At 44.5% G+C, this 27,093-nt stretch overlaps 1 protein-coding gene across 2 annotated transcripts in view; it reads left to right on the top strand.

The window, feature by feature from the left end:
• Positions 1–27,093, top strand: part of SDK1 (sidekick cell adhesion molecule 1) — a 332,432-nt gene that overhangs the window by 289,866 nt on the left and 15,473 nt on the right. For both annotated transcript variants that reach the window (XM_026054081.1, XM_026054080.1), the window contains 7 exons: positions 732–791; positions 2,738–2,839; positions 16,147–16,262; positions 17,666–17,852; positions 18,826–18,963; positions 22,393–22,554; positions 23,740–23,865. In XM_026054081.1, the coding sequence (XP_025909866.1) occupies positions 732–791; positions 2,738–2,839; positions 16,147–16,262; positions 17,666–17,852; positions 18,826–18,963; positions 22,393–22,554; positions 23,740–23,865 (891 nt within the window). The remainder of the gene's footprint in view (positions 1–731; positions 792–2,737; positions 2,840–16,146; positions 16,263–17,665; positions 17,853–18,825; positions 18,964–22,392; positions 22,555–23,739; positions 23,866–27,093) is intronic.

The raw sequence follows: 27,093 nt of genomic DNA, 5'->3' as shown, positions 1-27,093 counted from the left end.
ATTCCTACCGGTCCCCTCTCTTACTTTATCTTGGCTGGCCCTGCAGCTATGTTCCCGATAGCGATATAGTAGAAAACACCTTGCTGTACTTCTCTAGGGAGCCAGAGGGAGAGAAAGAGGTAGAGAAAGAAGTATTTTAAGGAAAAAAAATCCCTCTTCTCTCCTGGTAATATGACAATTCTCACCTCAGTACACCTCTCTTCCACAATGACCTGCTGTTTTGCACAGCTTAGCATATTCTTACAATTCATTCACAGCAGGCATATTGAATGCTATAAGTGAAACCGTGGGAAATTTAACATACATTTAAAGAAGCAGATCCCATCCTATTTCACTTGTTCACTCTTTGTGGCCTGTGTTGACGATCTTTACCCTTCACATTTGAAATTCAGCATGTTGAGAAGAACGTAGTGCAGAGTCAAGAGTTTCCCCTCAGAAATTTCCTTTTCATATATTTGTTCTATTTAATCTAGGAATCAGAACATTTCCCTGTGTTGTATATTTGTGAGATTTTCTGTTTGAGGAGGAAATGAAACAGCCCTCTGTGAGTGAGATACTTTTGATGTATTACGAGAGAGTGATGTGATTTTATTGCCCTTCAAGGTATAGTCCTAAAGCTCAAACTGTGTATGTGTGTGCTGCATCATTTGCCTCTGTCTCTGCTGTACATCATTTGCAGTAACGATTTCCTTGCACCGTAACAAGCTTTCTGCTTTGCTTACCCTGAATAGCCCAAAGCAGCTTCAAGACAGTGAACAGCAGCTCTGCATTAACGACGTATGAATTAACACGTAAGTGCACACTGCCTTTAGATAAGACTCTTTGTAATGGTTTCAAATACATGGTAGGCAAATTCATATGGTTCTTCTCAGTGGATCTAGCAGAAATCAGCTCAGATTAGTGATTATGCTTCCTTGAATTCCTCTTTTTTCTTTAAGCCTTGTTTTTCCTGCATCAAAAAAACAAAAAGACATTGATAATGTAAGTAGATAACTGTTGTAGAAATATGGCTGCTGGGAAGGTGAAGCTTTATTGACTCTCACATACCACTATTATTGATGCTAAATGACTTTTGATTTGCTTCCTTCATATTTCACAGTCTGACTGAGTTTAGTGTCACATTAGTTGTGTCACGTTATTAGTCCTATGATTTGAGCATTAGGATGCTCAGGCGTTCCGTGAGTATGAGGCCAGTTTAGAGAGGGCCCAATGAATTTATGCGCATCTCCAGAAGTGTTTTCAATTGGAAATGAATAAAATAGCATTCGACAGAGTTAAAAGGCAAGTTGCTTTGTGGTAATGATGGTTCACTAGATAGGTTTTGCCCAAGGCTTTTGAGTTACAGATTGTGATGGGCTAAAAAAATGAAGCCCTATCCCAACTGAGATTGCATGCATGAACTCTCAGATGTTCCATTTTCTTCCACATTGAGTTGGCACTGAAATCTCCCTTGTGGCTTTTGACGGCAGCAATCAAAATTTCCCTGCGCAAGTTGTCCAGTGCTGTAATCCCAATCAAGAAGTCTGTATCACGCATTATGTAATTGTTTTATTTATGGGCTGGCAAAGAATTACTGATGGATCAGATGTCATCTTCTGTGTACCTGAGACCAAGGAATGCTGCTGGGTCCTGTCAGCTACACGAGCAGAACAGTTGTAAACCATTCCACAAAACTGAATCTAGAAGGACCAGTATGGCCAAGTTTATTGAACCTTACTGAACCAATGACAAGCTGTCAGCCACAGAATTAAGGGTAGAATGTGATTGAGAAAATTATTGGCAAAGAGGGAAATTTAGACCCCTGTCCATGCATGCCTAAATAAATTCAATGCTGATTTACATAAAGCAATTTCTATTATTGATCTCTCTCATACTATAATTTCACTGTTAAATATTTTAGATGATAAATATTTCTGTTAGAATTGATTCTTCCATCCTGCGAATGCAAATCCTGAAGCTGCTCAGCTGTGGCCTCCCCTAATGACGCTGCTATGATTTTACTCCACCCCTCCTTGCATCTATTAATTACCCAAATACCATAGGGTTTGCTTGCTTTTCTTCACGCTGCTTTCACTTTCCCGTCTCATCTGTCAGTGCGGTTTTCTATATGCCAGCAAAGAAATTGGATGCCTAGTGGCCAAATGGAGTCCAGATTTCAAATTCTCCTTTCTCCTTGTGAGTGATGTTTAAACGGGGATCACTTTGAAGGGAACAAGAGGTGCATGCAGTAAATCAGAGGGCACTGTGGGCTCCCTCCTGCACATCTTCCGCACCCTCTCCAGCAGTGAGGCTCCTGAGCACTGCAGTTGCTAGAGGGCTCTCAGGTTGAAAGCCTCTAGGGTAAGGAAAGGCCTGAAGCTCCATTGCTTCCTGCCCATAGAGAACAAAATGAGTCCACGTGTTGAACGTTAAGAGCAAAGTTCTTCCTTTTTCTGCCATCAAGAATGACCCAGAAATGTTCCTGTTGCTAGTTACCCATCAGGAATTGTTCCCCTTAGAGGAACAACACAGCGAGGAGCGAGTAGAAAATCTGGGCATTTCGTTGCAAAGATTTTTGTAATTGTACAAACCCTGCTGTGATGTGTGAATTAGGGAAGGATGGAAGTACTTAGCCATTGCCCTGGTGCACTGTTCTAATGCTGTATTGAATGAGAGAGAAGTTTGGTGATGAAGAGGGGATGGAGTCTAAAAAGTATCTGAATTAAAATGTTTTTAATTTAATTATTTGCATTTTCAGAGTTGAAGAAATACAAAAGATACGAAGTTTTAATGACGGCATATAATATAGTTGGTGAGAGCCCTACCAGCACACCAGTGGAAGTGTTTGTGGGCGAAGCAGGTATGTAGAAGGAAAATGAATAGATTTTTTGAAAAGTACCACTATGTTTTAATATTCTTCAGTTATTGGAAAAGGCCTGATTTGAAAAATCTCACAAGAGTCATGATCCCCAATAATTTTTCGTAGTGCCTTCTCCTGGAAGAGGGTAGTTGGTACTGAGAGTCTCTTGCTGTTTGAAAGCCAGCCCATCTACAAGCTGGGAATATGTGAAGGGAGTGCATTTAAGAGAGAGAAGAGAAAATATTTTCGCAGTTTCAGAAAGATGACTGCTCATACCAAATTAGCTTGAGGGGAAAATTGACTCAAGTTAAAGAAGTAAAAAGTGGAGCATAGGAAAGCCACAAGGGAAAAGAAACAAAGCTGAAAAACAAGGGAGACTTGGAAAGCCGGTTCTTTTATTTTATAGTTCTCTGAGCAGAGACAGTGTCTGTGCATCACATCTTGCTATATTTTTATGCTGTGGAAGTCAAGACGACATTGTGTTCAGTTTAATGTTAGTTTTGGAGCCACAAATCATTTGGCAGTCCTCTCAAGAAAATGCAGACTCTTCTACTCCTGCATCCAGCCTCTCCTCCAAAGTTGTTGGGCTGCTGGGGCACTATTCTCGCCATTATTTATTGCAGACCCAGTGCATGAATCCAGGTTGTATTTATGAAGTGCAACTTGCTGATCAATTTAAAAGCCCTGCATCGGAAAGCTGGAGGCAGAAGTCAGGAGAAGACAGTTAACTAGGTGCTGCTTTGAGTGCTTTGTGAAACAGGTGATTTTGCACAGCCCGCGTAGCCTGGAGCCAACTCTGTTCTCAGTAGCTTGTTGAGAAGCACAGGATTAGAATAGCTGATGTCTTCCTGGCAGCCACGACACCTTCTGCCGTATTTATGGTGGCCCCAACTGTTGAAAGGCTGGTGCTGAAATATTTGTTAGTTGGAGTATCAATGTCTGCAGCAAGTTCTTTTAGAGCTTAAAATAAAGCCCAGCCTAAAACAGACCTCCTGCTGAGCACTCCACTGACCTGAAGAAAACTGCTTGCCCTTTTGTTCTTTTATCTTGAGGCTCAAATTTGAAGTTTGTTTTCAAGCGCAGACCTAATTCATTTTATTGGTATTCGCTGTATAACCTGTTGCTCTAAACTAGGAGGAGCACATCTTTTTTTAAACTCTGCTTCAGCTTTTCATGGTGTAGCATTTTCTTTTTCTTTCTTTTTTTGTTTTGAAAAAGTCATAAATTAATCAGAGCAGCACAATCCTTGAGAAACAGTTGGCAATATTTACATTTTTTTCTCGTTTGCTGCTGCTCCGACTTCTTCCTGTAACAAACCGCAAAGAAAGCCCCAAGTGGACCCAACTGTATCTACTTTCAAAACGTATTTTTGTTTCAGAACTAAATATCTCACTGCTGCAAATGGAGCCAGCAAAGACATTTCTATACATGCACAGAGCAAATAAATTCAACTGGGGAAACAAGAAAATGTTGTTATATCATGTCTTTAAACCCCACAGCCCAAATCTTCCTGATCGTAATTCAGACAAGGAGCAGGGGAGCAGAAAGGAGCAAATTTGGAAGAAAACTCAGATATCTGGGAGGTCCTCTCTCCTCAGTCAGGGCTGGCATTTCTGAAGCTGTGGCATGATTTGGAGGATCCTTTTAGAAATCATGGATTTAACCTTGGCTAGGGACAATCCAGGTTCCTGCTGCAGAGGACATGAATGTAGGATCCTCCTGTAGATCTTCACACTTGTATGAGGCTTTTTTGCTTTATTATATAACCTCTGCTTCCACCTTCAGAACTGACTGTGTCCTCATGGTGCTGGTGCTCTGCAACCCTTCGCCTGAGGGACAGGGAGAGGTTTTGAGACCTTCAAGGAGCCTTGCAGACAACTTGCCAGGCACCAACAACATCTGCTTCCCCGTCTCCTTGGGGAAGCAAGGGGCTAGGTGCAAGCTGAGGGGTTTCTGTTTGCTACAGGTGCAGCAAAGCGAGGTGAAAGGGCCCCATGAAGGCTCTGCTTGGTGTTCTGCCTGCGTGCTTGCAAACCCCACTCATGTGGGTAGCAGTTATTCCCCATCCCGGGACTATTTGGAGCTCTGTACCAGGTATTTCCACTCACCTGCCTCCTGGGCAGACCAGATCCCTGCAATGTTGCCCGTTTCCATCCGGCTACGGCTCTGCCCCGGTCATTAGCCAGCCCCGCACATCCCCTGCTGAACGGCAGCAAAACTGAGCGCCGCCACTTGCAGAAATTAAGAAGGGACCGCGGCCCCTTCGGCAAGGCCTCCGCTCGCCTTGTTAATTCATTTAACAGTTGAGCTGTCGGGGAATGCGGCTGTGATTGGAAAGGCAGGGAGCGTGCAGGGAGGCTCGGGATACTGATACTCCTCCTGCTCCTAAATACAGCTGCTGCCAGAGGTGCCGTTCGGCTTGGCTGGAATCAGGCCTCTGTTAGAGGCGCTGCTATATCGAGCACATTATTTTCCCCGGTCGCTGTCATTATGTGATTGTGTGCTTGTCTCCAGCGTTGGGGAGATTCTACTACCTGCATTTTAATTAAACAGAAATCACAGGTTTGGGGCAGACATGCTTCACCTAATTTCAGAAAGTGAATAAAATGGAAGGCTGTTATACAAATCCTGTGCTAACGAGCCTGCAGCCTCCAGTGCTTCTCCCATCTACTGCAAAGCTGTTCTGGATGAGAAATAATGGAATTGGTAATTTCTTCCAGCTGCTGTTGGAGGAGAGCGTGTGTATGGGGAGAGGAGGTAGCAGAGTGGGGGAAGTTCTCCAAGAGACACTTGTCTTAGCAGGTGATAAATTCATTGGCATGAAGAGGGGAGTGATGGGCAGCATGATAACTGATAATGACATTGGTGACCATCAGAATTCACAAGAACTGGTGAGGCTGAAGGTGTTTTTTTATTATTATTTTGTTCTTTTTAATAATAATCCCTCCGAGCAGCTGCTATAAAGGGAAGGGAAGCAGCAAAGAGCAGGGCTACAGAGATGCACTCCTTAGAAGTCCTGCACCAAAATGGCACGCTGGATGCTAATATCATCTTTCGGAAAAGCAGGATTCCTGCCAGCCTCTCTCTCATCAAAGCAAGACTGTGGGTGAGATGGCAGCAGGAGTGGGACAGAGGGACGGTTGCTTCTTTCCTCTCTTCTCCTTTCCTCTTCAAAAACTTGAATTTATCCCATAGCACAAAGCTTACAGAAGCCAAAGCAAATAGCCCTGTTTTCACTCTTTTCTGCAATTATTTTCATCCGCCCTCCTGCCAGCCGTACCGTAGGTATTCCTGGAGTTCCCAAACCCTTCTATTTTGCTGGCAGCAGCCAGTTCTCCTGCACCTGAAGGTTGAGTGGGAGGCTCTGCTCTGCCAGGCACATCAGGAGGGAGCTCTCGGAGCCCCCTGGGTGTCTCCAGCGTTTTGCAGAACCCCCCTGGAAAGCTCCAGGATCAAAAATAGCAATGGAGAACTGGGAAGGAGATAACAAAGCATGGGGTTGAAAACCTGCCTGAGGAAGGAGAAGTCCTGCTGAGGAAAAAGGAGCAAGTAGCAACCTTGCATGGAGGCAAAGACTTGACTCCTGTGGCTTCCCTTCAGGAGCTACTTCTAGCAACGCACCCCTGTGCCTTCTTAGCTCGCTGTTTGGACTCGGGCGATGCCTCTTGGTATCTCCTGCTAATGCAGGAGAAGGTTGGCCGTGGAGAAGGTTGGCTGTGGAGTAGGTGGCTGCTTTGTCCTTCACTGTTTTCATCTCTTTATGCAGACCTCATTCTTTTCATGTGTTTCTCTATGGTGTCATCTGCCCTTGTTGGTCACCTTCTGGAGAGGGGAGACCCTTGGCACCACCTTGGGCACCCCTTTCTTTTATAACATAGACGCTTTCCCATCTTCTCCACCCAGCAAGTAGCTAAGAAGATGCCATGGAGAGAAGTCCCCTGTGCCTTCTTGTTAACAGCCTACAAGAGGAATGACAACATTTCAACACATTAGAGCTGGCAGCTTCAGTCAGTCTTCTGTGGCCCCCGTGGCTGTTTTCCCCTATCTGTTGGGGACACATGTGTGGTGCCTCTCAGAGCCCGACTGTGTGTATGCAGATAGGGAGCGCGTTGCTGCTGGCACCGCTAGCAGGGCTGGTTGGGCATTTCCATCCCAGGCTCCACTCACAGAGGAGAGGGAAGGATTATCCTGGCCATGCTGCACTGCAGCACTCTGAAACCTGCCAGCCCGCTGACAGTATCTGCCCTCGATAAACAAGAGTGCATGGGGGTGGCTGTTGGAAAGCAGTGTAGGAAAGATATTAAATGATTGGTTTAGTTTGGTTGGACTTGAAACAAACGGCTTCACCTCCCTTGGCACTCTAGAAGCACCAAGGCTTTGCAATGTGAAGTGGGTTTTACATAGTAATTATTGACATCTGAACATCAAGGGGGAAAAAGCTGTTTGCAGGGGACAGCAGGGTGTGTTTGAAACAGTGATTCCTCTTTTTACCTTGCCTTTATGGCTGAAGTTGTTCCAGCATCATCAGTTGTGAGTTCTCTTTACCTTGATGGGGACTTCAGTGTTTTGGGGGTGGCACTTGCTTTTCACCCTGCCCCCAGCACCTTTCTTCTCTCAGCGGAGCTCAGAGGTTGGGGTCCAAGCCATGTTTTCCACCATGAGTAAAGAGTTCTCCATGTTCTCTACGCTCCCAAAGAGCAAAGTAAGATGAGAGCAGAACAAGGAAAGAAAACTGTAGGAAAAATGGAGGGTAAAAATAAGAATGAAGATGCATTTCCTGTTTGAGCTGGGAAAGAAACCTCTTTCCAGTTTCTCTTGCATTACTGGTAATCATTAGGATCACAACCAGCAGCCTTCCATTTCTGAAGGCAGCATCAGCTACTGCTTAGACAGTATCAGTAATTCTTGGTTGGCTTTAAGCTCATCCAGAGTCGCCCTATTCATGGTTTCACTTGGGGCTTGTCTCCAGCAAGCCCAAATTGGATTTGTTGTTCCCATCAGTGCAGCTCCGCTGGTGGTAATGGCAGTATAGATAGCACTCAGCTGCGTTATCTAATCCAGCAGGGCTGTGACAGGACAGTAAAAAATAACAACAAAAGTGTGCCTACATTAGAGCATTAGTCATTGCTTGTTGCTGGTGGAGCTGCGCTGCTGGGGAATTATGGATATGAGTTCTCTGCATAAACCTTAGTTCACATTCCTGCACAAACTGGCTCTTTTTTTAGGAGTAGCTTTGGATTCTTAATCTACTTAGAGATTAGTACTGAGGTTTTCATAATTAAACCTCCAAATTTGGTAAATTAGTTCCATAGCTGATGTTTTAACAGTAAGGCAGGATGTAACCACGCCAGTGTGAGCCTGTGGAAGAACTGTCCTTAATGTCAACATGTCAAAAAGACATCCCTGCAGCTCTCTGGAGACTGAAATCTAATGTCAAGACAGAAGGAGGCAAAGACTAAGTGCGAGTCATATTGCTGTCAAAGCAAGTTATTCTACCATAGAGAAAAAGGAGTTTTAAGAAAATGCACTGGAATGGAGTGTCCAGATTGAGACATAGATTTGACATCTCGAATTTTCCATTGACAGTCCAGAGGCTCCCTAAAATGATTTGCAATGTTTTCATGCTGCAAGTAAAAGCTGAATGTGTGCCTCATTAACGGCTCATTAAGTTGTTAATATTGGCCATAAGCGGTCTTTGGTAGAGAGCTGTGCTTGATGCAGTGCACCAGCTCCTGTTTAGCTCGCATTTAATTGCCTCTTTTTATCGCAGCTCAGCATAGGGAAGACGTTTCTGCCCATGCAAAAATATAATCGGCTTCTGATCAGCTGGGCTCGCTGATCTCCCTGCTCCCTGTTAGCGCAGGTGCCGTGGAACCACGATTGAGGTGCCCTCCGTGCCCAGGACGGGCTTCCTCCTCGCCAAAACAGCTCGGCGTTGGTTTTCTGCCCCACCTTGAGCCCCAGGCACAGATACTGTCCCTCGGATTTATCAGCTCGGGTCCTTGCCGCGTCCTGGTGCAGTGGGAGCGCGAGGACAAAGCGGTTCTATGGCCTGTGAAGAACTAAGCGCAGGGACGGCAGCGGGGAGGATACAGGGGGACACGCGGGGCCGTCGTGCGTGCAGAGCCTCACAGCAACTCCATTAACCCCCAAGGAGTTAACCTGCCTTTATAAAACACATGAGCGATTGCTATTAAAGTAAAACGGCCCATCAGTTACTCTAGTGAAGAAGTGAGAAGGCCTCTGGCTAATAACTCATATTTCAGCAGGCACAGACTGGAGTTCGAGCATTTTTGACTAAAGGATTATATTGGCAGCCAGATTTCTGGTTCTTGTGCTTGTACTGTCCTGCCCTGCTTGCAGTCCTTCCTCCAGGGTTGCGAGAGCAAAGGGTTGTGAGGAATTTCATGTGGCTCTCAGCTCACCTCTATGTCTTTGAGAGAAAACACCTGAGAGAAACACAAGTTGTTGTTCTTTGCTGCACCTGCCTGCGGTAGCCAGCATCAGCCAGGGAGCTGAAGGCGTTTCAGGTTGCTCCTTGTGGAGTGAAAGCAAAAAGAAAAAGAGAAAAAAGCCATTTTTTGACAAAAGTGTGAATTACCAATATTCTAAAATTCTTCTGCAGCAATCCAGACATCCAGGATGGCATCAGGGCACAGGACCACAGTGAGGAACAGAACTCAGGAAACCTATGATTAAAATACCAACAAGGGTTTCTCATTCAGAATCTAGAAGATAGACATTTTTGCCTCTCTCTCTGCAGGACCACAAGATCACAGTCCTCTCTAGGCTCCCAGGCTTCCCCGATGGTGGCAATTTGTAAATCCTAAATTAATCCCTCGTGGGGATGCACTGCCTGACTTGCTTCAAAAGCCATACAGAAAGGTTATCTCAGTGGCAGATCTCACCTGCTCAGTGTGACTTTATTTTTGCATGGGCTTTAACTTCTGATAGATGGCAAATCCAGAGGAGGTTCACCCTAATTATCCAGTCCATGTCTCCTGGCTTTAGTGGAGTGTGAGGAGCTGGTGGTGCTCGTGCAGGCTGCAGGAGCTGCTGCGGTTATTGTTAGTGAGCATTAAGTGGGTGCTTTTGACTGCTGACGCCGTGATATTATGGTATCAGAGTGGGGGACTAGCAAGTTATAATGAGAGGAAGGAGGCTATAAATTGAGGAGGAGGAGTCATGGGAGCCAGGGCGCCTGGGGAGAGGGGCTGATGGAGGGAATTTAGACTCAGCCTGGTGGCTGTTTGCGGAGAACCGAGAGCGGCGCTTCCCGCTGCGGCGCTACTGCCGCTCGTGAGCCCTCAGGGAACCTCAGTACCTCCTGGGGGGCGAATCCTGCCCTCATCAGAGCCGATACCACTCAATTGCCCCACTTTGCATGAGTTTGGCTCCACTAGCTTTAACGGAGCCGGCCCTGATCGATGGTGATGTAAGTGAGGGAGATTGGAGCTCTGACTGGAGCCCAGGGTTCGCTTGTGCACACCTGATCCTTGCAAGGCTCCTACTGGGGTTGCAGCCGCGTGGGTGGGAGCACGACCTTGTCCACACATAAGAAATAGAGAAATAAAAAAACTCTTCTTCTCATTTTCCCCCCTGGTTTAACCACCTGTGTGTCCTTTCCAGCAGTCAGGCAGATTTTTACGGCATCTCTTTTGGGCAGGACATTGCCAAGCACTTGATGGATAGTCCCCCTGTCCAAAGTAATAGTCTGTTAAAGGCTCTTACTGGGTAGGCAGCTCCGTGGGCTCCTGCAGGAGCAAAGTGGCCAGGTTTTGTTTGCAGGCTGTTCTGCTGGAGCCCAGCCTGGCTGGAAGGCACCACAGTGCAAACCTGGGGACTTTTTGATGTCGTTCAGGTTATACCTGCCCCCTGAAAATCCTGATTTGCACGTGGGGATATCCGAAAGCTGGATTCAAAGACTAGTAACTGCAGCAAGAATGTTTTCACCACGGCTGGCAGGGAAGGTGAGTTGTTTCTGCTCGACTCCCTTGCTGTTCTACAAAGCTGCTTCATGAATAAGTCACATCTGCGGAGGGTTCCTCCTGCCGCCTTGGTTTGGGAAAACGGCCTTGGCAAATGACCTCCGCGAGTCCTATCCCATGGAAAGGATGCTCCATTTCGAGTCCTCGTTTCACTTCAGTGTTTTTCTGCTGTGTGGTGAATACGAATCCGTCATCTTTTTCCTGCTCATGCCCCCTTTTTTTCCACCAAGATATGGTCTGTCTTTCCATTTTTGCTTGGACTGCCCTGTGCTCCCTTGTTCTTAGTGTTCGGGAGGGTAAGAGGTGTGCTGGTCAAGGTGTTCTTGTGTCATTGTCTGTGGTCCCTTGTAGACCAGGGAATGCTCCAAGCTCTCTTACCCTGATCTGTGCTGTAAGTCAATGCATAGATTTCTCCCCTGAAGAATAATGTTTTCCCACTGAAACCTGTGTTTTGCAGCTGGTCTAGATGCCTCCTACTAGGGGAGCTATGTGATATCAAAGGGTGCAATACTTTCGTATCCTAGCTTAACAAAGCCAGAAGTTGGTGGGAAACCTCTTTTCTGCTCTAAATATAACTTGTACTGCTTTGTCACAGCAGAAGGCTGCTTCCCAGTAGCTGTTTTTGAAGCACAATTACTAATTGTTATTGAATTAATCAGTGCAGTTCACACAGCATTCCTGATGGCATCCAGAGGTGTTGCTGCACCGAGACCGAGCTGGTTCCTCCCGCCTCCCTTTCACATACCCTGTAAGGACACGGCCAATAATCATGGAAATAAATGTGGAACATTTTTCTCTCCTGCCGCTTTTCCTCCATGGAGTGACTGGAAAAGGCCGCAGAGAAACCTCTTTGTTCATCCTTGGAAAAGACCATCCTTGCATTTCTTCTCTGAGCCAAAAAAAAAAAAAAAAAAAAAAAAAAAAGAACCCCTCTTGTTTTTGTTTGACCCACCCTGCTAATCAGTGTTTTTGAGTTTTTTATGGTTGTTCTTTATGATCCACTTAACTTGTTTATTTGTGCCGTATCTTGCAGGCAGCTGTTGCAGAATGCGCGGGAACAGTCAGTTTTCCATGTCCACTGGAGGGACAGAGCTTAAATGCAGAAAAGAAAAAGCATTTAAAAAAAAAAAAAAGCAACCTAAGATTAAATTTTACGCGTGCATATAGGGTTACATGGGCAGAGTTTGCTTGGAGACAATGAGGGGGATCTGGAAAGAGGTCCAGGATCAAGATTACACTGAGAGCTTCCCAGCAGAGCAGGGCATGGGGTGATGCAGGAGGGTGGCTTGTTTGCCCCCTCCCAAAATCTTTCCCAATTCTGTTTTCCCATGACCACGGTGTAAACTTTGGAAGAGCTGGGTTTTCCCTCTGAGAGCAAGCTAAGCTCCGTGTTGCTGTGTCTTCTCTCTTGTCCTTAGTGACTAGGTAGATAAGATTATCACTGATGCGCTGGAACATGCGGTGCCCACCTCTCCATCATAGCAGGTAGCCCTGCAGATTAGAGGCTTTTTTAGGCCTGGAGCTGTCTCTTTGTTCTGTGTCTATGCAATACGTTGTGCAATGAGATTCCGGCCTCTAGGTGCTCACACTGAAATGCAAATATATTGATTACAAGGGAGGAAAAGCAGGCATGTTCACAATACCGTGCCTTGATGAGCTGGGGGGGAAGATGCATACTGGATGGAAAAGGATCAGATCTCTTTACAAAGCAGAAATCTGCTTGGATAGTTTGAAACTATGAGATCAAGCTGATTCGTGGCAAATCTTCAGACTCATCCAGGGGAGCTGCCTCTTGGTTTTTATCTGCATGTTTGTTTAAATGGCTCGAGCGTCAGGCACCTTGAACCTGACTTCTCTCTAAATTTCCTGGCATAATACTGGGAAAAAATATATATATAGAAAACTCCTCCGTTGCCCGGAAATTTGAGCAGATGTAACAGCAGCAAGGAATATTTCATAAAAACCTTTATTAAGTTTAGAGGATGAATCACGAGGATTTGTGGCCTACCTGTGCTACAGAGCATCGTAGCAACTGTCACTAGGAGAAGGGATGGAGGCACAGCCCTACCTCACCATGATGAAAAGTTATCAGCGCCACACAGCCCAGCGAGCAAATATCCCAGGAAAAACTAGGGTGAAGCGTCTGTGATCCAAGGACCTCTGCTGCAGGCTGCTCTCCAGGGATTTTGAGCACTTTTTCTCTAAAGGTTATAGGCATTTGCAAGCTCCGTTTGGCTGCAGCGTGAGCAGAGGCTGCTCAGCGTGACTGAAAAACCAGGGCAGCGATGGGTTTAACTGCAGATTTGGGTGTGTGGCTTTATTCATCTGCACGTGTTGACTCCCTCTTGTTGCACATGCAGGTAGATGTGTTGTCTTTGTGCAATCCTGCCAACATCATCCCGATCCAGTGTTGTTTTTTCCTAATTACTGCACAGTCTACTCAGGCTTTTCTCCATATTTTTTGGCAGAGGGAGAATATCAAGGAGAGAGCCTTAAAGGGGAATTAAAATGTGATAAGAGAAGAAATGTTTGCAAGTATCCACATGAGATGCCAATGCGGGATACATGGGCAGACTTAGACATGATGAATGCATACAGTTTTTTTCAGGGAAAATGAAATGCTTTCTACCTGCCAAGAGTTGAGCTTGAACCCCCGGGGTCTGTGTCACTCCTGCTGTAGTTGATAATGTCACTAACACCAAAGCAGTGCAGCTTTAACCCTCCTTTTTATGTATTAGTGATATCAACAGCCATGAAAACATTCCGAGCTCAGAAGGCTCGAACAGTGTTTCTAGGGGGCAAAAAGCTTTTGAATTCACCTTTAAAGTCTATTTGCTTTTGTTGGTACAGGCTGCCCGTGCATTCGGTGAATGGTTGGGGGTTTCAAAAAGGTAGTCTGTAGGGATGTATTTCTGTCTTTTGAAGTATTTCATTTCACCCTTAATGTAATGTGCTGTCTGCACGGAGCAGCATCAAGCGCAAGCAGCACTTCTCTGCTGTCCCTTGCTGTCAACACGAAATCCCAGCTTATCAGGGGAGGGACACACCAGCCTTTGAAAGCTGAGCAGAGGGACAGGCTCGCAGGGCACGAAACCAAACAGAATTTGCATGTCGCCAAAGCTCTGGGGTAGCAAAGAGAAATGCCTTTTTTTTTTTCCTTCACACTGTCTTTTTTTGTTTGTTTTCTTCCTCCTGTCAAATTTGCCACCATGGTGACAGCAAAAGTGCAGCTCCAGCTGCAAAGGTGTCAGCAGAGAGTGGTGGCCGGCAGTTTATAACCTTCATGGGCTGCAGAAGGGGATGTGGAAAGGGTGGCAAGTGCAGCTGCAGCAGCTCTTGCTGATGGTCGCAGCTCTGGAGCATTTTTCTAGCCTGACACGTGGAGTCTGAGGCAAAACGCTGTTGTAGATGGTGCTTCAGACCTGGGTATTGAGAGCTCTCCAAAGCCGGCAGCTCGGGGCAGAGCGTGATGTGGCTACCTGGGAGGAAAACGCATTGCTCAAGTGATCCGCTTGGCTCCGTGATCGGACATGCTGCCGTGTCCCCGAGCACGTCGCTGCCTGCGAGCTGCGTTTGCAGGTTGGTGTGAGCAGCCCGGCTTCACGCTCCAACGCGCGCTGGGAAAGGCTGCAAAGCAGGAGGTTTCCAGCCCTCCGCAGAGCAGCCCTGCACTGTCCCCGTGGCAGCTCCTCATGGTCCCGCACGGGGCTCGGGGACACACGGAGGAGCAGCTCGGCCGCGCTCTGCTGCGGTCACTGTCACCTCATCCATCCATCCCACCAGCTCAGCCCAGGAGCAGCCTCAAAACACCTTAAACAAACAGTTTTAGCCGGGCGCTAGGATAATGGCTATTTTCAATTTTGCCTTTCACATATTAATTGTAGAACAATAATTTTGCAATAGAGTTGCCGATGGCAAACATGCAGAAGACATTAACTTTATTTATGTTTTGGATTATTAATGTGGCTGTTAAAATTCCTCCAGTTAGTTTTGATTGAATTGTTTTTTTGTGCGATTCTGTCGTTTAATGGAGCGGTAAATAAGAATTTCTGATAATGAGCCCAAGCATCTGTCACAACAACCTGGCGCTGGTTATTAACATTTCCATTAACGGCAGGGTGGGCAGTGATAATATGGAAACCACACAGTTAGAACAAAATAAATAGTTGGTGTCAGGCTGAGTGGGTGTTAATTACTATTTTATTTTATAACTCTGGGGGGAAGGAGTATTGGTGGAAAAGTGTGACTTGTGAAGGTCATTCTCGCTAAAGAAAGAAGTCTCCAGAGGGACAGATAGCCAGGGCTATCTTATTTGAGGAGTGGATGTTTTATCACTTCTACTTATGACCCATAAGTGGGCACAGAGGAAAGCAGCAGCTTTCTGAGGCATTTGGGGAAAATGCTGCAGCAGCAGGAACTGTGGGCAAGGAGAAACGTGCCTTTGCTTTGCCTTTTCTTCTCTGCTTCTGGACTTGGAGCAGGACTTTGTGTTTCAGCAGCCTTTCTGCAGGCGGCACGTGCTCTTCTGTGGAGATCTGCCCGAGGCAGACAGCAGGGCTGGAAAGCAGGCGCCCTTGCTCGTCACTGGGGAGGCAAATGCACCTGCACCAAGTTGGATCGGGGCGAAAGAGAAAGATGGAGTGACTCAGGTGCACTCGAAGGAAGGGAAAGATGAGTTTTCTGTCAGAGCAATGCGAAGGAGGAGAAATGCCATCGTGAGCCAAGCAGGTCCAGCATGTATACCTGAAAGTATAGTGAAGTGAGAGCTAACAACTGTCAAACTAAAAGCCCTTTTGTTTCATGCGAAATATTGGCTAAACTTGTTTGCATCTGACCTGTTCTGGAGGTGATTTTAAGGGTTTTTTTGGCCCTAATTGTTGGAGTGGTGCACAGAAACTGAGCAGAAAGGCCAGGTAGACGGTGGCGAGGGGCACCAGGGTTGCCCAGAGGCACACGGGTATTTCCAGAGCTGAGCATTCAAGAACACAACATCAGCACTGAAGGCAAGCCTGGAACGTGACCACAGAAGAGCCATTTTCCTCTCTCTCTCTTTTGTCTTTCTCTTGCCCCCAACCAAAGCTGCTGGGCTTATTGAGTGTCTAAGGGTGAGACAGAGCCCAGCTCATCCTCCATCCCTCTGTGCTGAGCCTCCCCAGTGATACAGGCAACCTCAGGGCTAATTCTCTTAGCTAATTTGTGGCATAAAGAGAGTCTGGCCTGGGTCATTTCACAAACAGAAAGTTGTAACCTGGATATGAACTATTTCTGCTTTTTCATATTAATTATTTTGTCCTTTTTTTTTTTAATTTTTCTCTTTAGCACCGGCAATGGCTCCACAGAACGTCCAAGTCAACTCCCTTTCTGCAAGTCAGCTGGAGCTCACCTGGGACCCCCCTCCTGTCGACAGCCAAAATGGGAACATACAGGGCTACAAGGCAATACCTCTATTTCTACTAGTTTCATTTGTCTTTCTTGGCTTTTTGCTATTACTTATGCTGTAGCTCCAACTACAACTACCCTCGATGCCTACCGCAAATTAAAGCAGTAAGGAAGTGGTACTTGTCCTCAGACCAAAAGAAATAGCATGAATGGTATAGAGAAAAATAATAAGAGAAAAAAAAAATGGTTTACTGTTTGCAGAGAAGGAGTGGATGGGGAAACAGGGCATACAGAGAGAGTGGTTGGAGCCCTGTTCATGCAGGTAATGTCTGCTCCAAAGAGCAGGTGTCACCGAGGAGCTGGGGCAAGGATTTTATTGAAAATTACAAGAAAATTAGCTGAGCTTTCTAACTATTGAATATTACAAGCCAGCAGGAAAAGCAGAACCTTCTTCAGACTAGAAAGAAGAATTGTTTGCTTCCCTTAACTTTAACAAAATTAAATCATGGTATTAATTGCGGTTGGTTTGTAGAAGATGAGCATGTTGCAGAGGCATGTTATTTAGTCTCTCCAGAATGAGAATGGACCCTCAGAGAATGGAAATGGGCAAGTCTACAAACACTGGAACTTGGCTTGGGTTCAGTGCCTGGCTCTGCCTCTCTCCATGAATTTAGGTCCATAAGTGAAGAAAAGCCAAGCCAGTGTGAACAATCTGGCATCCTTTCTTGGCAGTGACAAGCAACCTTATATATCAATTCATGTCCTTTTCCTTTCATATGGATATAGATGGCTCTAACAGCTTGGCTTGCAGAGCCAAGGTAGACTCTTGCCTTGGCTCATTCCCTCAACTTTCTGGCTTGCTTTGGCCTGCTGTGATGCTCTCGGTGCCAGGCTGCCCAATAAGTAGGGCTGGCACCACGTTTTCTTTTGGAATCATCTTCTCTGAAGCCTAATTTTATGGCATCAGGGTTAAAATTATGTAAGGCACTCAGAAAAAAAAGTACTTCAAGGAACTTCAGGAAAAATCTTTATCCTCTTTTTCAGGAGGCAGTAAGAGGCCTGGCTTGACTGTCCTGTGAAACTGTTTTGTCCATGCAGAAGTGAATTATGGATATAGCATGTCAGGGTGACAGTGCTGACAGATAGCTAGCATTTTAGGGAGAATTTAAAAACTGACCTCTCATTACTGAACTCTGGAAGTTCATATCTGCTCTGATTAGGCCATATCCTTCAATCTGTGCTCTGTTTTTGAATGATGTGCTCAGCCAGCCTGTCACTGTTCTCAGGGGAATTGGCCAAAGGAAGAATAAAATCTGGGCAAATGGTGAAAAGTATTAATGTTCCCCTTAGCAGAGGAATCCAAAGCAAGATAACCCCACCTTCCTGATTGTCTTCTGTAGCCTTCACTACTCAAGTTGAAGGCAGTACAGGATATACTTAAGCATCTCTGTTCTTACAGATTTATTACTGGGAGAGCGACATCCAAAACGACACGGAGAAAGTGAAGGTCCTTTTCCTGCCAGAGACAACAGTCCGGCTCAAAAACCTGACCAGCCACACGCGCTACCTGGTCTGCATCTCTGCTTTCAACGCAGCCGGGGACGGCCCCAGGAGCAGCCCCTCGCAGGGCAGGACGTTTCAGGCTGGTAGGAGATCATCTTCTCCTTCTCCTTCCAGCTTTGGAAGCTCCAGCTTTGGGCAGTGACTAAGGAAAACGGGACAGGAGGAAACACGGGGTTTTGAAGATAGTTTTCAGATAGGACATTACGCTCCAGTGATCTTGGTGAGAAAAAGTTCATCAAATAAGATAAATGTTTGAGAAAGGATTTGAGGATGAAAATGAGCAGTGCTATAAAAACTAGACCAGACTGGGCAAATGAAGGATCTTTTCACGAGCTGATCTAGGATGAAAATGTAGGTCTAGTCTGGTCTCTCCCGTCACATCTGAAAATCAGCAGGAACTCATCTCCAGTGCCTGGAAATATTCCAGACAGTCATATGAGAAGCATCATACTTTTGATAGCTCCTCAGCTTTTTAAGCCGTGGCAGCCACACAGTCAGAATGAGCTGTGTCTGTGTTGGATGCTGATCCCGGGGGGAGCACCCCAATGTGAAGGGCTGTCGTTGCTGGATTTGAAGAGAAAATTTCTGGTTTTCTCTGGTTTCTCTTAGACTACAGGCTTGCTTAGTGCCCTTCTGGTTTTGAGCCCTGCATTTTAGCTGGTTTTCTAAGGAAATTAATCTTGAGAAATGTCAGCATCTGCAGCCTATTTCCCCTAAAGATGACCGTGGGTTTCCAGCATATCAAACTCCTACTAGGGTTTTTGAAATTCAGCAGCTAGGTAGAGAACAAAGGCCCAAATCAATGTCTCTGGGAGGGTTTTTTTATTGTAGGTCATATCTCCTCGCTCGCTTTTGGGATTAGTTTTGCAGTTGAGCAACTGCTTTTCTTTGACTGTTTTTCTGATTGATTACAAGAAGTTTTGATACAACTGATAAATCCCTTTCTCGGCTTGTTTCCTTTAGATTTATGCTGGGCAAAACACAATGCTTTATAATTTATATGTATATCAGATTGACTGTTTCCGCTGCCGTTCAAAATATTTGTGATCCTTTCAGCACCCAGCGCTCCCAGCTTCTTGGCCTTCTCGGAAATCACTTGCACAACCCTCAACGTGTCTTGGGGCGAGCCGGCAGCAGCAAATGGAGTCCTGCAGGGCTATCGAGTAGTCTACGAGCCTTTGGCACCAGTCCAGGGTAAGAAAGGCTTAAGATCCTGCATATTCATGGGGAAATGATAGAAAAGCACTGTTATATCTTTTACCTCTACCCAGTTTCTTACTTTTTGCCGTTTTCCAAGCGGATCCAGGTGGCAGAGGGTAAGGAAAACAATTTCAGTTTTTGCCAAGGCTGCTAAGTAAACTAGGATATCATGGAATATAGCTTTTGTCTGTCCTCTCTCATTTTCTTGCAAAAACTGTATTCCTGGATGGTTTGAGAAAGTCATTATGCTGCCACTGTTACTGCTATCAGGGAAGAGCAAGCTCAGCCTGCGAGTGCTTGATTGTCTCCCTGCGTTGGGCTTGGAAATTGCTGAGTGGGCTCTGTCCCGGAATAGTCATCAGACTTGTTTGTGTTGCTTATCACATCATGTGTCGCTTCTGTTATCGCACAGATTGCCCAGGTATCATATGTGCTAGTCATCAGTGCTACTTTTGACAGGGAAGAACAACATTGCTAGAGATTTAGTTGTGTCTGTTTATACTGCGTTTTCAAGCAGTGTTTTTTACCCAGCTCAAGATTTAAACTCTCTCCATAACAATAGGATGGCCACGAATCCTTTATTAATTTGCCAGAACAGCAACACAAAGGGAATTGGCAATTTCTCTGGAAACAAATGTAAATTCATTACAAAGGTGAATTAGAAAAGATTACAAAGTTTTGGGATGGTCTTACTAATGTTTTTATATTTCTGGTAGATAGCCAGTAGTTCAATAGGATGCCCAACTTTGGCAGGGTGACAGCAAAGAGAGTAATTTCAGCCATTGCCAATCCATTTTAAACTCTTTTCCAAAGAAATAAGGATATCTATCTCTAGTATTTGTTTCTTCTGTAAGGAATAAGGGTATTCTATATAGTCTGAATATCCATGTCGTGTGCACTCAGAAAATTATACTCAGGGATAAAAATAGGAGAAAAAAAAGCACTTTCAACCTTGACTGCTGGCAGATCTGAGCAAAAGGAGCTAATGCAGGAAGCATCTGTAATTCTGACTGGGAAACGTGGAGAGGTTATGTAGGATGTTCAGCCTCTTTGAACATTCCCTGCCTTATATTCTTACAAAATGTTAAAGAATCCATCTTGTCCCTAGAAATATGGAAGTGTTAAATCATACTTCCTTTGTGAGAATTTGACATCATCCTCATCAGTCATTCTTTTATCCTCTTCCTGACCTGTGGTCTATCTTGTTTCTCTTTGTTTCTGCTTCCCCTATAGAAGATTTCTAACCTGAGGAGGTAGCTTAAAGAAGGTTTCTTCCTTAGATTCTAAAAATTTGCCCGAATTTATTCTCTTGTTTCTACCTACTTACTCCTGTGCCAACATTTTTCTCTCTTCAAAAAATATTTATTCTCTCAGTAGTAAGCAATCCCTTCCTAAGAATCATCATTTTTCTTGGATAGAAAAGCCACACTCATTGATTTAGAGGGTAGAGTAAAACCAAACTCATTTGAAGATGGATCCTTCATCTTTGATAGATCCAAGCAGGCAGCGAGACAGGCCAAGCTTGGCTGGCACCTGCGCCCGAGATCCGTCCTTCCATCCCTGGGTCTGAAGTTCCTGCAGTTCGGAGCTACCCACACTCATGGACCGGATTCCCTGGAACCTTTTTCCTGCATCTTTTGGTTTTCTAGACATTTGTGATTTGGGGAAGTGCCTCCTCGCTGTTGTGACAACTCCTGCCTGACACTCATAAGCCACCTTTTAAAACCTGCTTTGTTTTTTTTGCAAAACTTTCTAACAGTGATTTGTTTCTATCAGAATCTTTTCCCTGTTTGACCTTTTATTGTTCAAGCTTTACAGTGTTATGTTTTAGACCATTATAGACAACAAAATTGCCCTGGAGCCTTTTTTAACAGTTCCTTTTTTTTTTTTTTTTTTTGAACATTACTTTGAAATGACAAATGCTTCCTGATTTGTCTCTGAGAAATGATATAGTATACCTAGGGAAGGAGAGAGCACTTCTACTGCTTCCTCATTAACTGGGGGAAAGATTCTCTGAATTATGAATTGTAACCAGAAGAAAACTTTGAGCAGAACTCCTTTGGATGTTATTCTTTATTTAACTGATTAAAAACTGAAAGCAGCAGCTTGATTTGCATAAAATAAGCATCCAAATTGGAAAACTTCTTTCCTCTGCATTTTCTGGAGACAAACAAGCAAACATCCTTCTCTAGTGGGAAAATCATTTTCCCACTTTTAATCCTCATAGTTTGAAGTGTTTTGTACATCTACAGAACCAGAAAAAAAAAACTAAAAGGACTCTTTGAATTCAAGCTTTTAGTCTGTAAAATAATTTGTGTCTCAATTTCTTATCATTCTGTTACCTTTAGAACATTTCAGTGAAAATTATTTCTTTTTTTTCAAAGTCGTCATTGGCCACCAAAGGGCCAAACCTGCCCTTTGTGCAAGATCAGCACATAAGGAGTGAGAACCTTCATGGCTATAAACATGGGGTGGAGGAAATGGCAGTGATTTTAATTCTTCTGTGTAATAAAAAAATCTTATCTAGTGAAGGAAGTTCAATCCTCAGTCTGAACCCCAGGAACCATGAGTAAAATAGCAAGCATATGTATGTGTTTAAGATGAGGTGAGTTGAGTGGTCACTGAAGTGTTTTTAGATCACTTTTGCACTATCTTTGTTACACTCTGAGGTCTAGAGAGGAGGTTCTGCATCCCTTAAGGGGGCACATTACTGTGAGGTAGCTCTGTCTGAGTTGTCTTGGGGTGATAGGACTCATAAGGGCTCCTTGGAGAGACAGGCTTAGGGCTCCCATCACTGCACCAACGTCTGCACTGTGGACATTTAGCACATCCTGAAGCTCCTCAAAACTGAAAAGCATGAAACCCAAATGTTGAGGTTGGCTTTGCCCAAGACAATAGTCTGCATCCCCCCACTGCAGTGCTATTTACACCCATTTGTTCTACATGGGATACATGGCCTTCATTCTGCATTCACTTGGCAGTGGTGGAAATGACAGCACAGGATAAAAGAAAAGAAGCTGGCCTTTATTTTTTCCCCAAGCAGCATTGCAGGTTGCTTGGCAAAGCAGCAGCAGAGAAGTGCTTGCTTAGGAAGCAATCTGCAGCATGCAGTCTTCTTTGTTTACCTCCTGCTTTCTTCCCAGAGTAATTAGTGAAGTTGCGCGTAGTCTCTTGGTAATTTCCCAGTTGTGTTGTAAGGTTTTCTTCTTGTCACTACCCACTTATCAAGCTTAAACTCTAATTATACTTATCAGTGCTGAAAATTGGCTATTATCACTACTTAAACTCCTGCTAATTGTAAGAAATACTTTCTTAGCAAACTGTTAGATAATTTTTACTTACTCTCTAGATGTGATAAGCTCCACTTGATTTCTTTTTTGCATTGCAACCTTTTCTTATTTTCCATCTGTATGGCTATTCCAGGGGTGAGCAAGGTGGTGACCGTGGACATAAAAGGAAATTGGCAGCGCTGGTTGAAGGTCCGAGATCTCACCAAGGGCATGACCTATTTATTCCGTGTGCAAGCCAGAACCATCGCCTATGGACCTGAACTGCAAGCCAATGTCACAGCTGGGCCAGCAGAAGGTAAGTGGAGCCATAAAAGCACATCGCAAGCTAGGTATAGTTGTACAAACACAGCCCCACAGCAGGAAATAGTGCTCAACTCTGTGCTTAACATGTAGTTCTGAGCCAAGGAGAAGTTTTGCCTTGGGAGCTCAGGGCATGATTCAGTGGGTTTCACAACTGCCCATAGAGGAGATTTAAAAAAAAAAAAAAAAAGCATCTTTTTTTTCCAGTTCTTGGAGACTAAAAGCTGATGTGAATAAATAATGCAGTGCTATAAATTATAACACAAACTGGCACACCAGGGAAGTCAGTACAGGCTGGCAGCGTGGTCCATGGTTCTGATCACACTGGTGTGCTTCGAAGTGGAACTGGAAAAACTCTGTCTAGGCCATTAGAGATTCTTGGATTTAAAATGAGTAGGAATTTAGCATTGCACCCTTCTGACACTCTGGTTCCTGCACAGAGATATGTCTGCAAAATTCATCATATGTTGAGAGGAACAAGCTGAACTTCCGAGTTCTCCCCTTGGTTCACTGTGTATTGCAAAGCAGTAGGGTTTTTTATTATTATTAGAGATTCCAATAAATAGATAATCTAAAAGGGTAAAGGAATTCCAGTGATATTAGACTGCCCACTAGACCATAGTGAATTATTCATAAATCATTCAGCTCAAGGAGATGGTTGCTCCCTCCATCAAAGGCAGCAGGCCATGTCTGGTCATTCCATCCTTCTAGATACCAACAGGCTTTGGTTTTATCCCAATGTCCTCTTTAGCCAGTAACTGGAATAGTAGTGGAGTGAATCAAGTCCAGTCATGGACAGTGGAAACCATGAATCCTCTATAATGTGACAGTTGCATGTTGCCAAGAGACCGTACAGGCAGCTACAGCAAAGAACGTCTCCCTGAAACTCAGATGCTGGTCCACCTCTGAAGGCAGAAACAGCAGTAGCAATGTGCAGATGCTGCAGATAGAAAACTATTAAAATGTCAGTGTAAACCCAGCATTTTCTGTTTAATTGATGATGTAAAAGAAGAAGACCTTAGAAGACCCAAAGACCTTAGGCCAGCAGCCCACTGGCCTGTTTAGTAATACATGTGTGTTGACCCATACTTCAGGCTGTTGTTTTCTTCTGTCAGTAGACCTAAGAAAGAAAACTGCAATAAGTCTCTGATATCGCTATTATTCTCATTTCACGCTTTAGGATCTCCTGGCTCGCCTCAGGAAATTCTGGTGACCAAATCTGCTTCTGGGCTGACACTGCAGTGGACCGAGGGAGATTCAGGAGAAAAACCTACAACCGGCTACATTATAGAGGCCCGGCCCTCAGGTAAGTCATGGGAAACATGGAGCACGTGGTGCCAGGCCTTCTGTTCCTTCAGTCTGAACGGAAACCTGTCCTGCGATGGAAGAAACTGTTGGTCAGCCCACTACAGTAATAAGATTTTGTGAGGGAAAACTGTCACCATCCGGTATTCAACCTTCCCTGGTTTATTTTATCTGGTTATCTGCTGTGTAGAAACAGTCACAGAAATTACACTGAGCACTCTGGGTTTCGCTGTGCTACCTCACTGGTAAATCATCCAACTGCTAAGCTAATAGAAGTTAAATATATAAAATTATAAAATAATTAAAAATCACTTAAATACTTGCAGTATCTTTGAGGCACAAGGTCCCATAAATACTTGCAAAGTGTATTTTGAGGACTACACACTGAAATCTATCCCCCTGCACAGCAGGACACGGCAACTAATTGATGTTATTAGCAAGACCGGGACTTTGAGCAGTGCCAGAGCGTAGCTTTCCCCACGTGTTCAGCAGGGTGAAGGTGAGGTGGGTGAAAGGAGTCCCCTCATCACCAGTGAGTTTTCCTTGCTGCTTTCCCCAAATTCCTTTGCTTTTGGGGATTTTGCATTCCTCCTTACTCAATGGCTGTGCACTTTTCCCAGAATATTTTCCCCGTTTGGCTAGATCATAGAACAGCTATGTCCCATGCTGTTTTGCAGCCTCTTCCAGCTTGGTCTCACTCTGCAAATTTAATAAGGGCACACCTTCTGGTGTGCAAGTCATTAACAAAAATGGTGAATGCTGCCAGACCCATGTGGGAGCTCATTTGATAGATTCCCTCCACCTGACAGGGAACACTGATAACAATTCTCCAAATACAGTTTTCCAGCCAGCGCTGCTTCTACAAGATACGTGTTTCGTGTAGGCCATGTTTGAATGTCATGGTGTCAAAAGCTTTGCTGAAGTCAGGATAGATGATGTCTGCTCTTTCTCCTCTATCAGCAAGGTCTGTTACCTTGTCAGAGAAAGAGATTAGACATGATTTATATTTGACAAATCCATGTTGCCTGGTTGTTCTTTTCCTTTGTACTGCTAGCTGGTTACACATTGCATGACTGTGTATTAATTAAATGAATGTTTACCTTTTCATTATATAATGGATTGTACCCTTTTCCTACATGTCTCTAATATAGGGTTGCAGTTATAGCCAATGATTTTAATTAATTTTAACCAGACCAGTAACAAAACTGTAGTCTACAGTTCTGTGATCATCGCTAAAGATGTGCATTTCCACTCATATCTTTGGTAGAATTTGCCATGTAGTGAGTCTCTGCTGTGATTCTCTCTGTCTGATTTCTGTCATTTAATGTGACAGTTGTTTTCAAAGCAGAATGAAGGAAAATGTTTATATTCTCCAAGCAGTGGAGTTTCCCAGAGTGAGCAAGTTTTCTTAATTGACACCCAGTGCTCCCGTTTCCCTTACATCAGCTTGCTGATTCCTGCCCTCATTTGTTCACAGGCACAAAAAAAAATCCCATTTTATTGCAGCAGTGTTATTCAGATAGCAACTTAAACCTGACTTTTGCCAGCCAGCTTACATTTGCCCCCAAACCCATGTTTTTTTGAGGAAGAGCCTTTCAGAGGGAAATCCACACCCTGTATATAGATTGTCTGCAAACTAAAAAAATTCTAAGTGCTCTAAAGAAAAAAAAAATCAAAAAAAAAAAAATCAATTTGCCATCCAAGAGCTCTGTTAACTTAAACATTTCTGTACGATACCTCACTGAACCTACTGTCATTCACATCTTGCTTTAGATCAGGGGAACAAAAAAACCTCCATTCCCCTATCTCTGTGAAACAAACCATAAAACTCCTACAGAAACGTTCTCATGCAAAAGACAACCCTGTCATGTGAGCTGTGGTATCACAAATTTGTCAGGTGTTTTGGGGCTTGTCTTTCTTTTGGATGTGAATGAACGTTTTACAGTTCATGCCTAAGGATGTGCTGAAGGATTTGTGGCCCAATCTTTTTGAGCAGGAAGAAAACAGTCCTTCCAAGGCCGGTCTAAGCTGTATTAACCTTGGGTCATTCCTACTGGCCCCACTCCACTGATCCTGGAAACCCACACAGAAGAGGTCTTATTCTCCTGCTCTTGCAACCTGACTGTTGAGGCATTTAATTCCTCTTCAGATTATTTTAATCCTATTCATGCTGCTGTAGTAAATGAACTAGCCATTTGTATGCTGGATTCTCCTCCTTAGTTGTGGTTGCAGCTGTAGAGAGCGTGAAATGTGATCCAACAGAGGAGACAGACTAATTGGAACGTTTGCTTATCTCACGCAAGCTTCAGCTTCATTTCAGGACTGCTTTTCTTCCTCGTCTCTGCACAGTGGAGTTTGAAATCTGGATTTTGAGCTTAACAAAAGCAGGGAGCTAATTCCTCCTGCCAGGGTTGGTCATTCAGAGCAGCTTCTGTTTTAATATAATTCTAAGAATTTGCCACAGTGCAATGATTTATACAGGTAGTAGAGCAAGGATTGGAGCAACCTTTATTTTTAAGTAGTAGTTGTCCAAGGGAAGAGCAGTTGACTTGTGCCCTTCACATAAAATCAAAGAAGAAGATAACTCATCCTTCTGAGATCAAAAAAAAAAAAAAGAGGCATTGAATAGACAGATGAAAAGCTTCAGCTTGTTGCCAATATTTAAATGCAATACCACTACCTTAGTATTTCACATCTCTAGTGTCATCTATTATAGGCCTCATTACCCCAAACGTTAAATGCTGTATCATCTCATTTTCCCTGCTGTAGCTTCCTGCCAAGATTCCTCCATCAGAGCAGGAGGGTGGCTTTTTGTCAGAAATGACAAACCTTCCCCCTCTTTTGTCGCTTCCCTTTGAAATTTTTATTGCTTTGCTGTGTCTCCTCTGCCCTGCTGGGCCGAGCGGCGGTGGCTGCAGGCAGGTGAGGTGGCTCCTCTGATCAACCTTATTTCTCTCCAGGATTTGTGGAAGGTGACCATGGTAGACACAGAAGAGTTCTCTCCTTTCCTTCCTCCATCTCTAGAGAAACCGATTCCAGCTCAGCTCCTTGTGCGTTACAAGACATGCAAGGAGGCATTGCTTTCGCTGCAGTAGCAAGCCCTCCCTTGACATCAGCTGGCCTAGCTGAGGACTGGGTTTTAGGTGGTGTCCTCTATTTCTGCATGCAGAGAAAAAGACAAAAAGGGCATGTCTAAGGGCTCTTAGAGTTTCACCTCAGGAGGAGCCTC

The sequence above is a fragment of the Nothoprocta perdicaria genome, unplaced genomic scaffold (genome assembly GCF_003342845.1).
Source record: "Nothoprocta perdicaria isolate Ctin4 unplaced genomic scaffold, notPer1 scaffold_12, whole genome shotgun sequence".
NCBI classification, from domain to species: Eukaryota; Metazoa; Chordata; class Aves; order Tinamiformes; family Tinamidae; genus Nothoprocta; species Nothoprocta perdicaria.
Note: the sequence above shows the minus strand (reverse complement) of the source record. Positions and strands in the feature narration are given on the sequence as shown.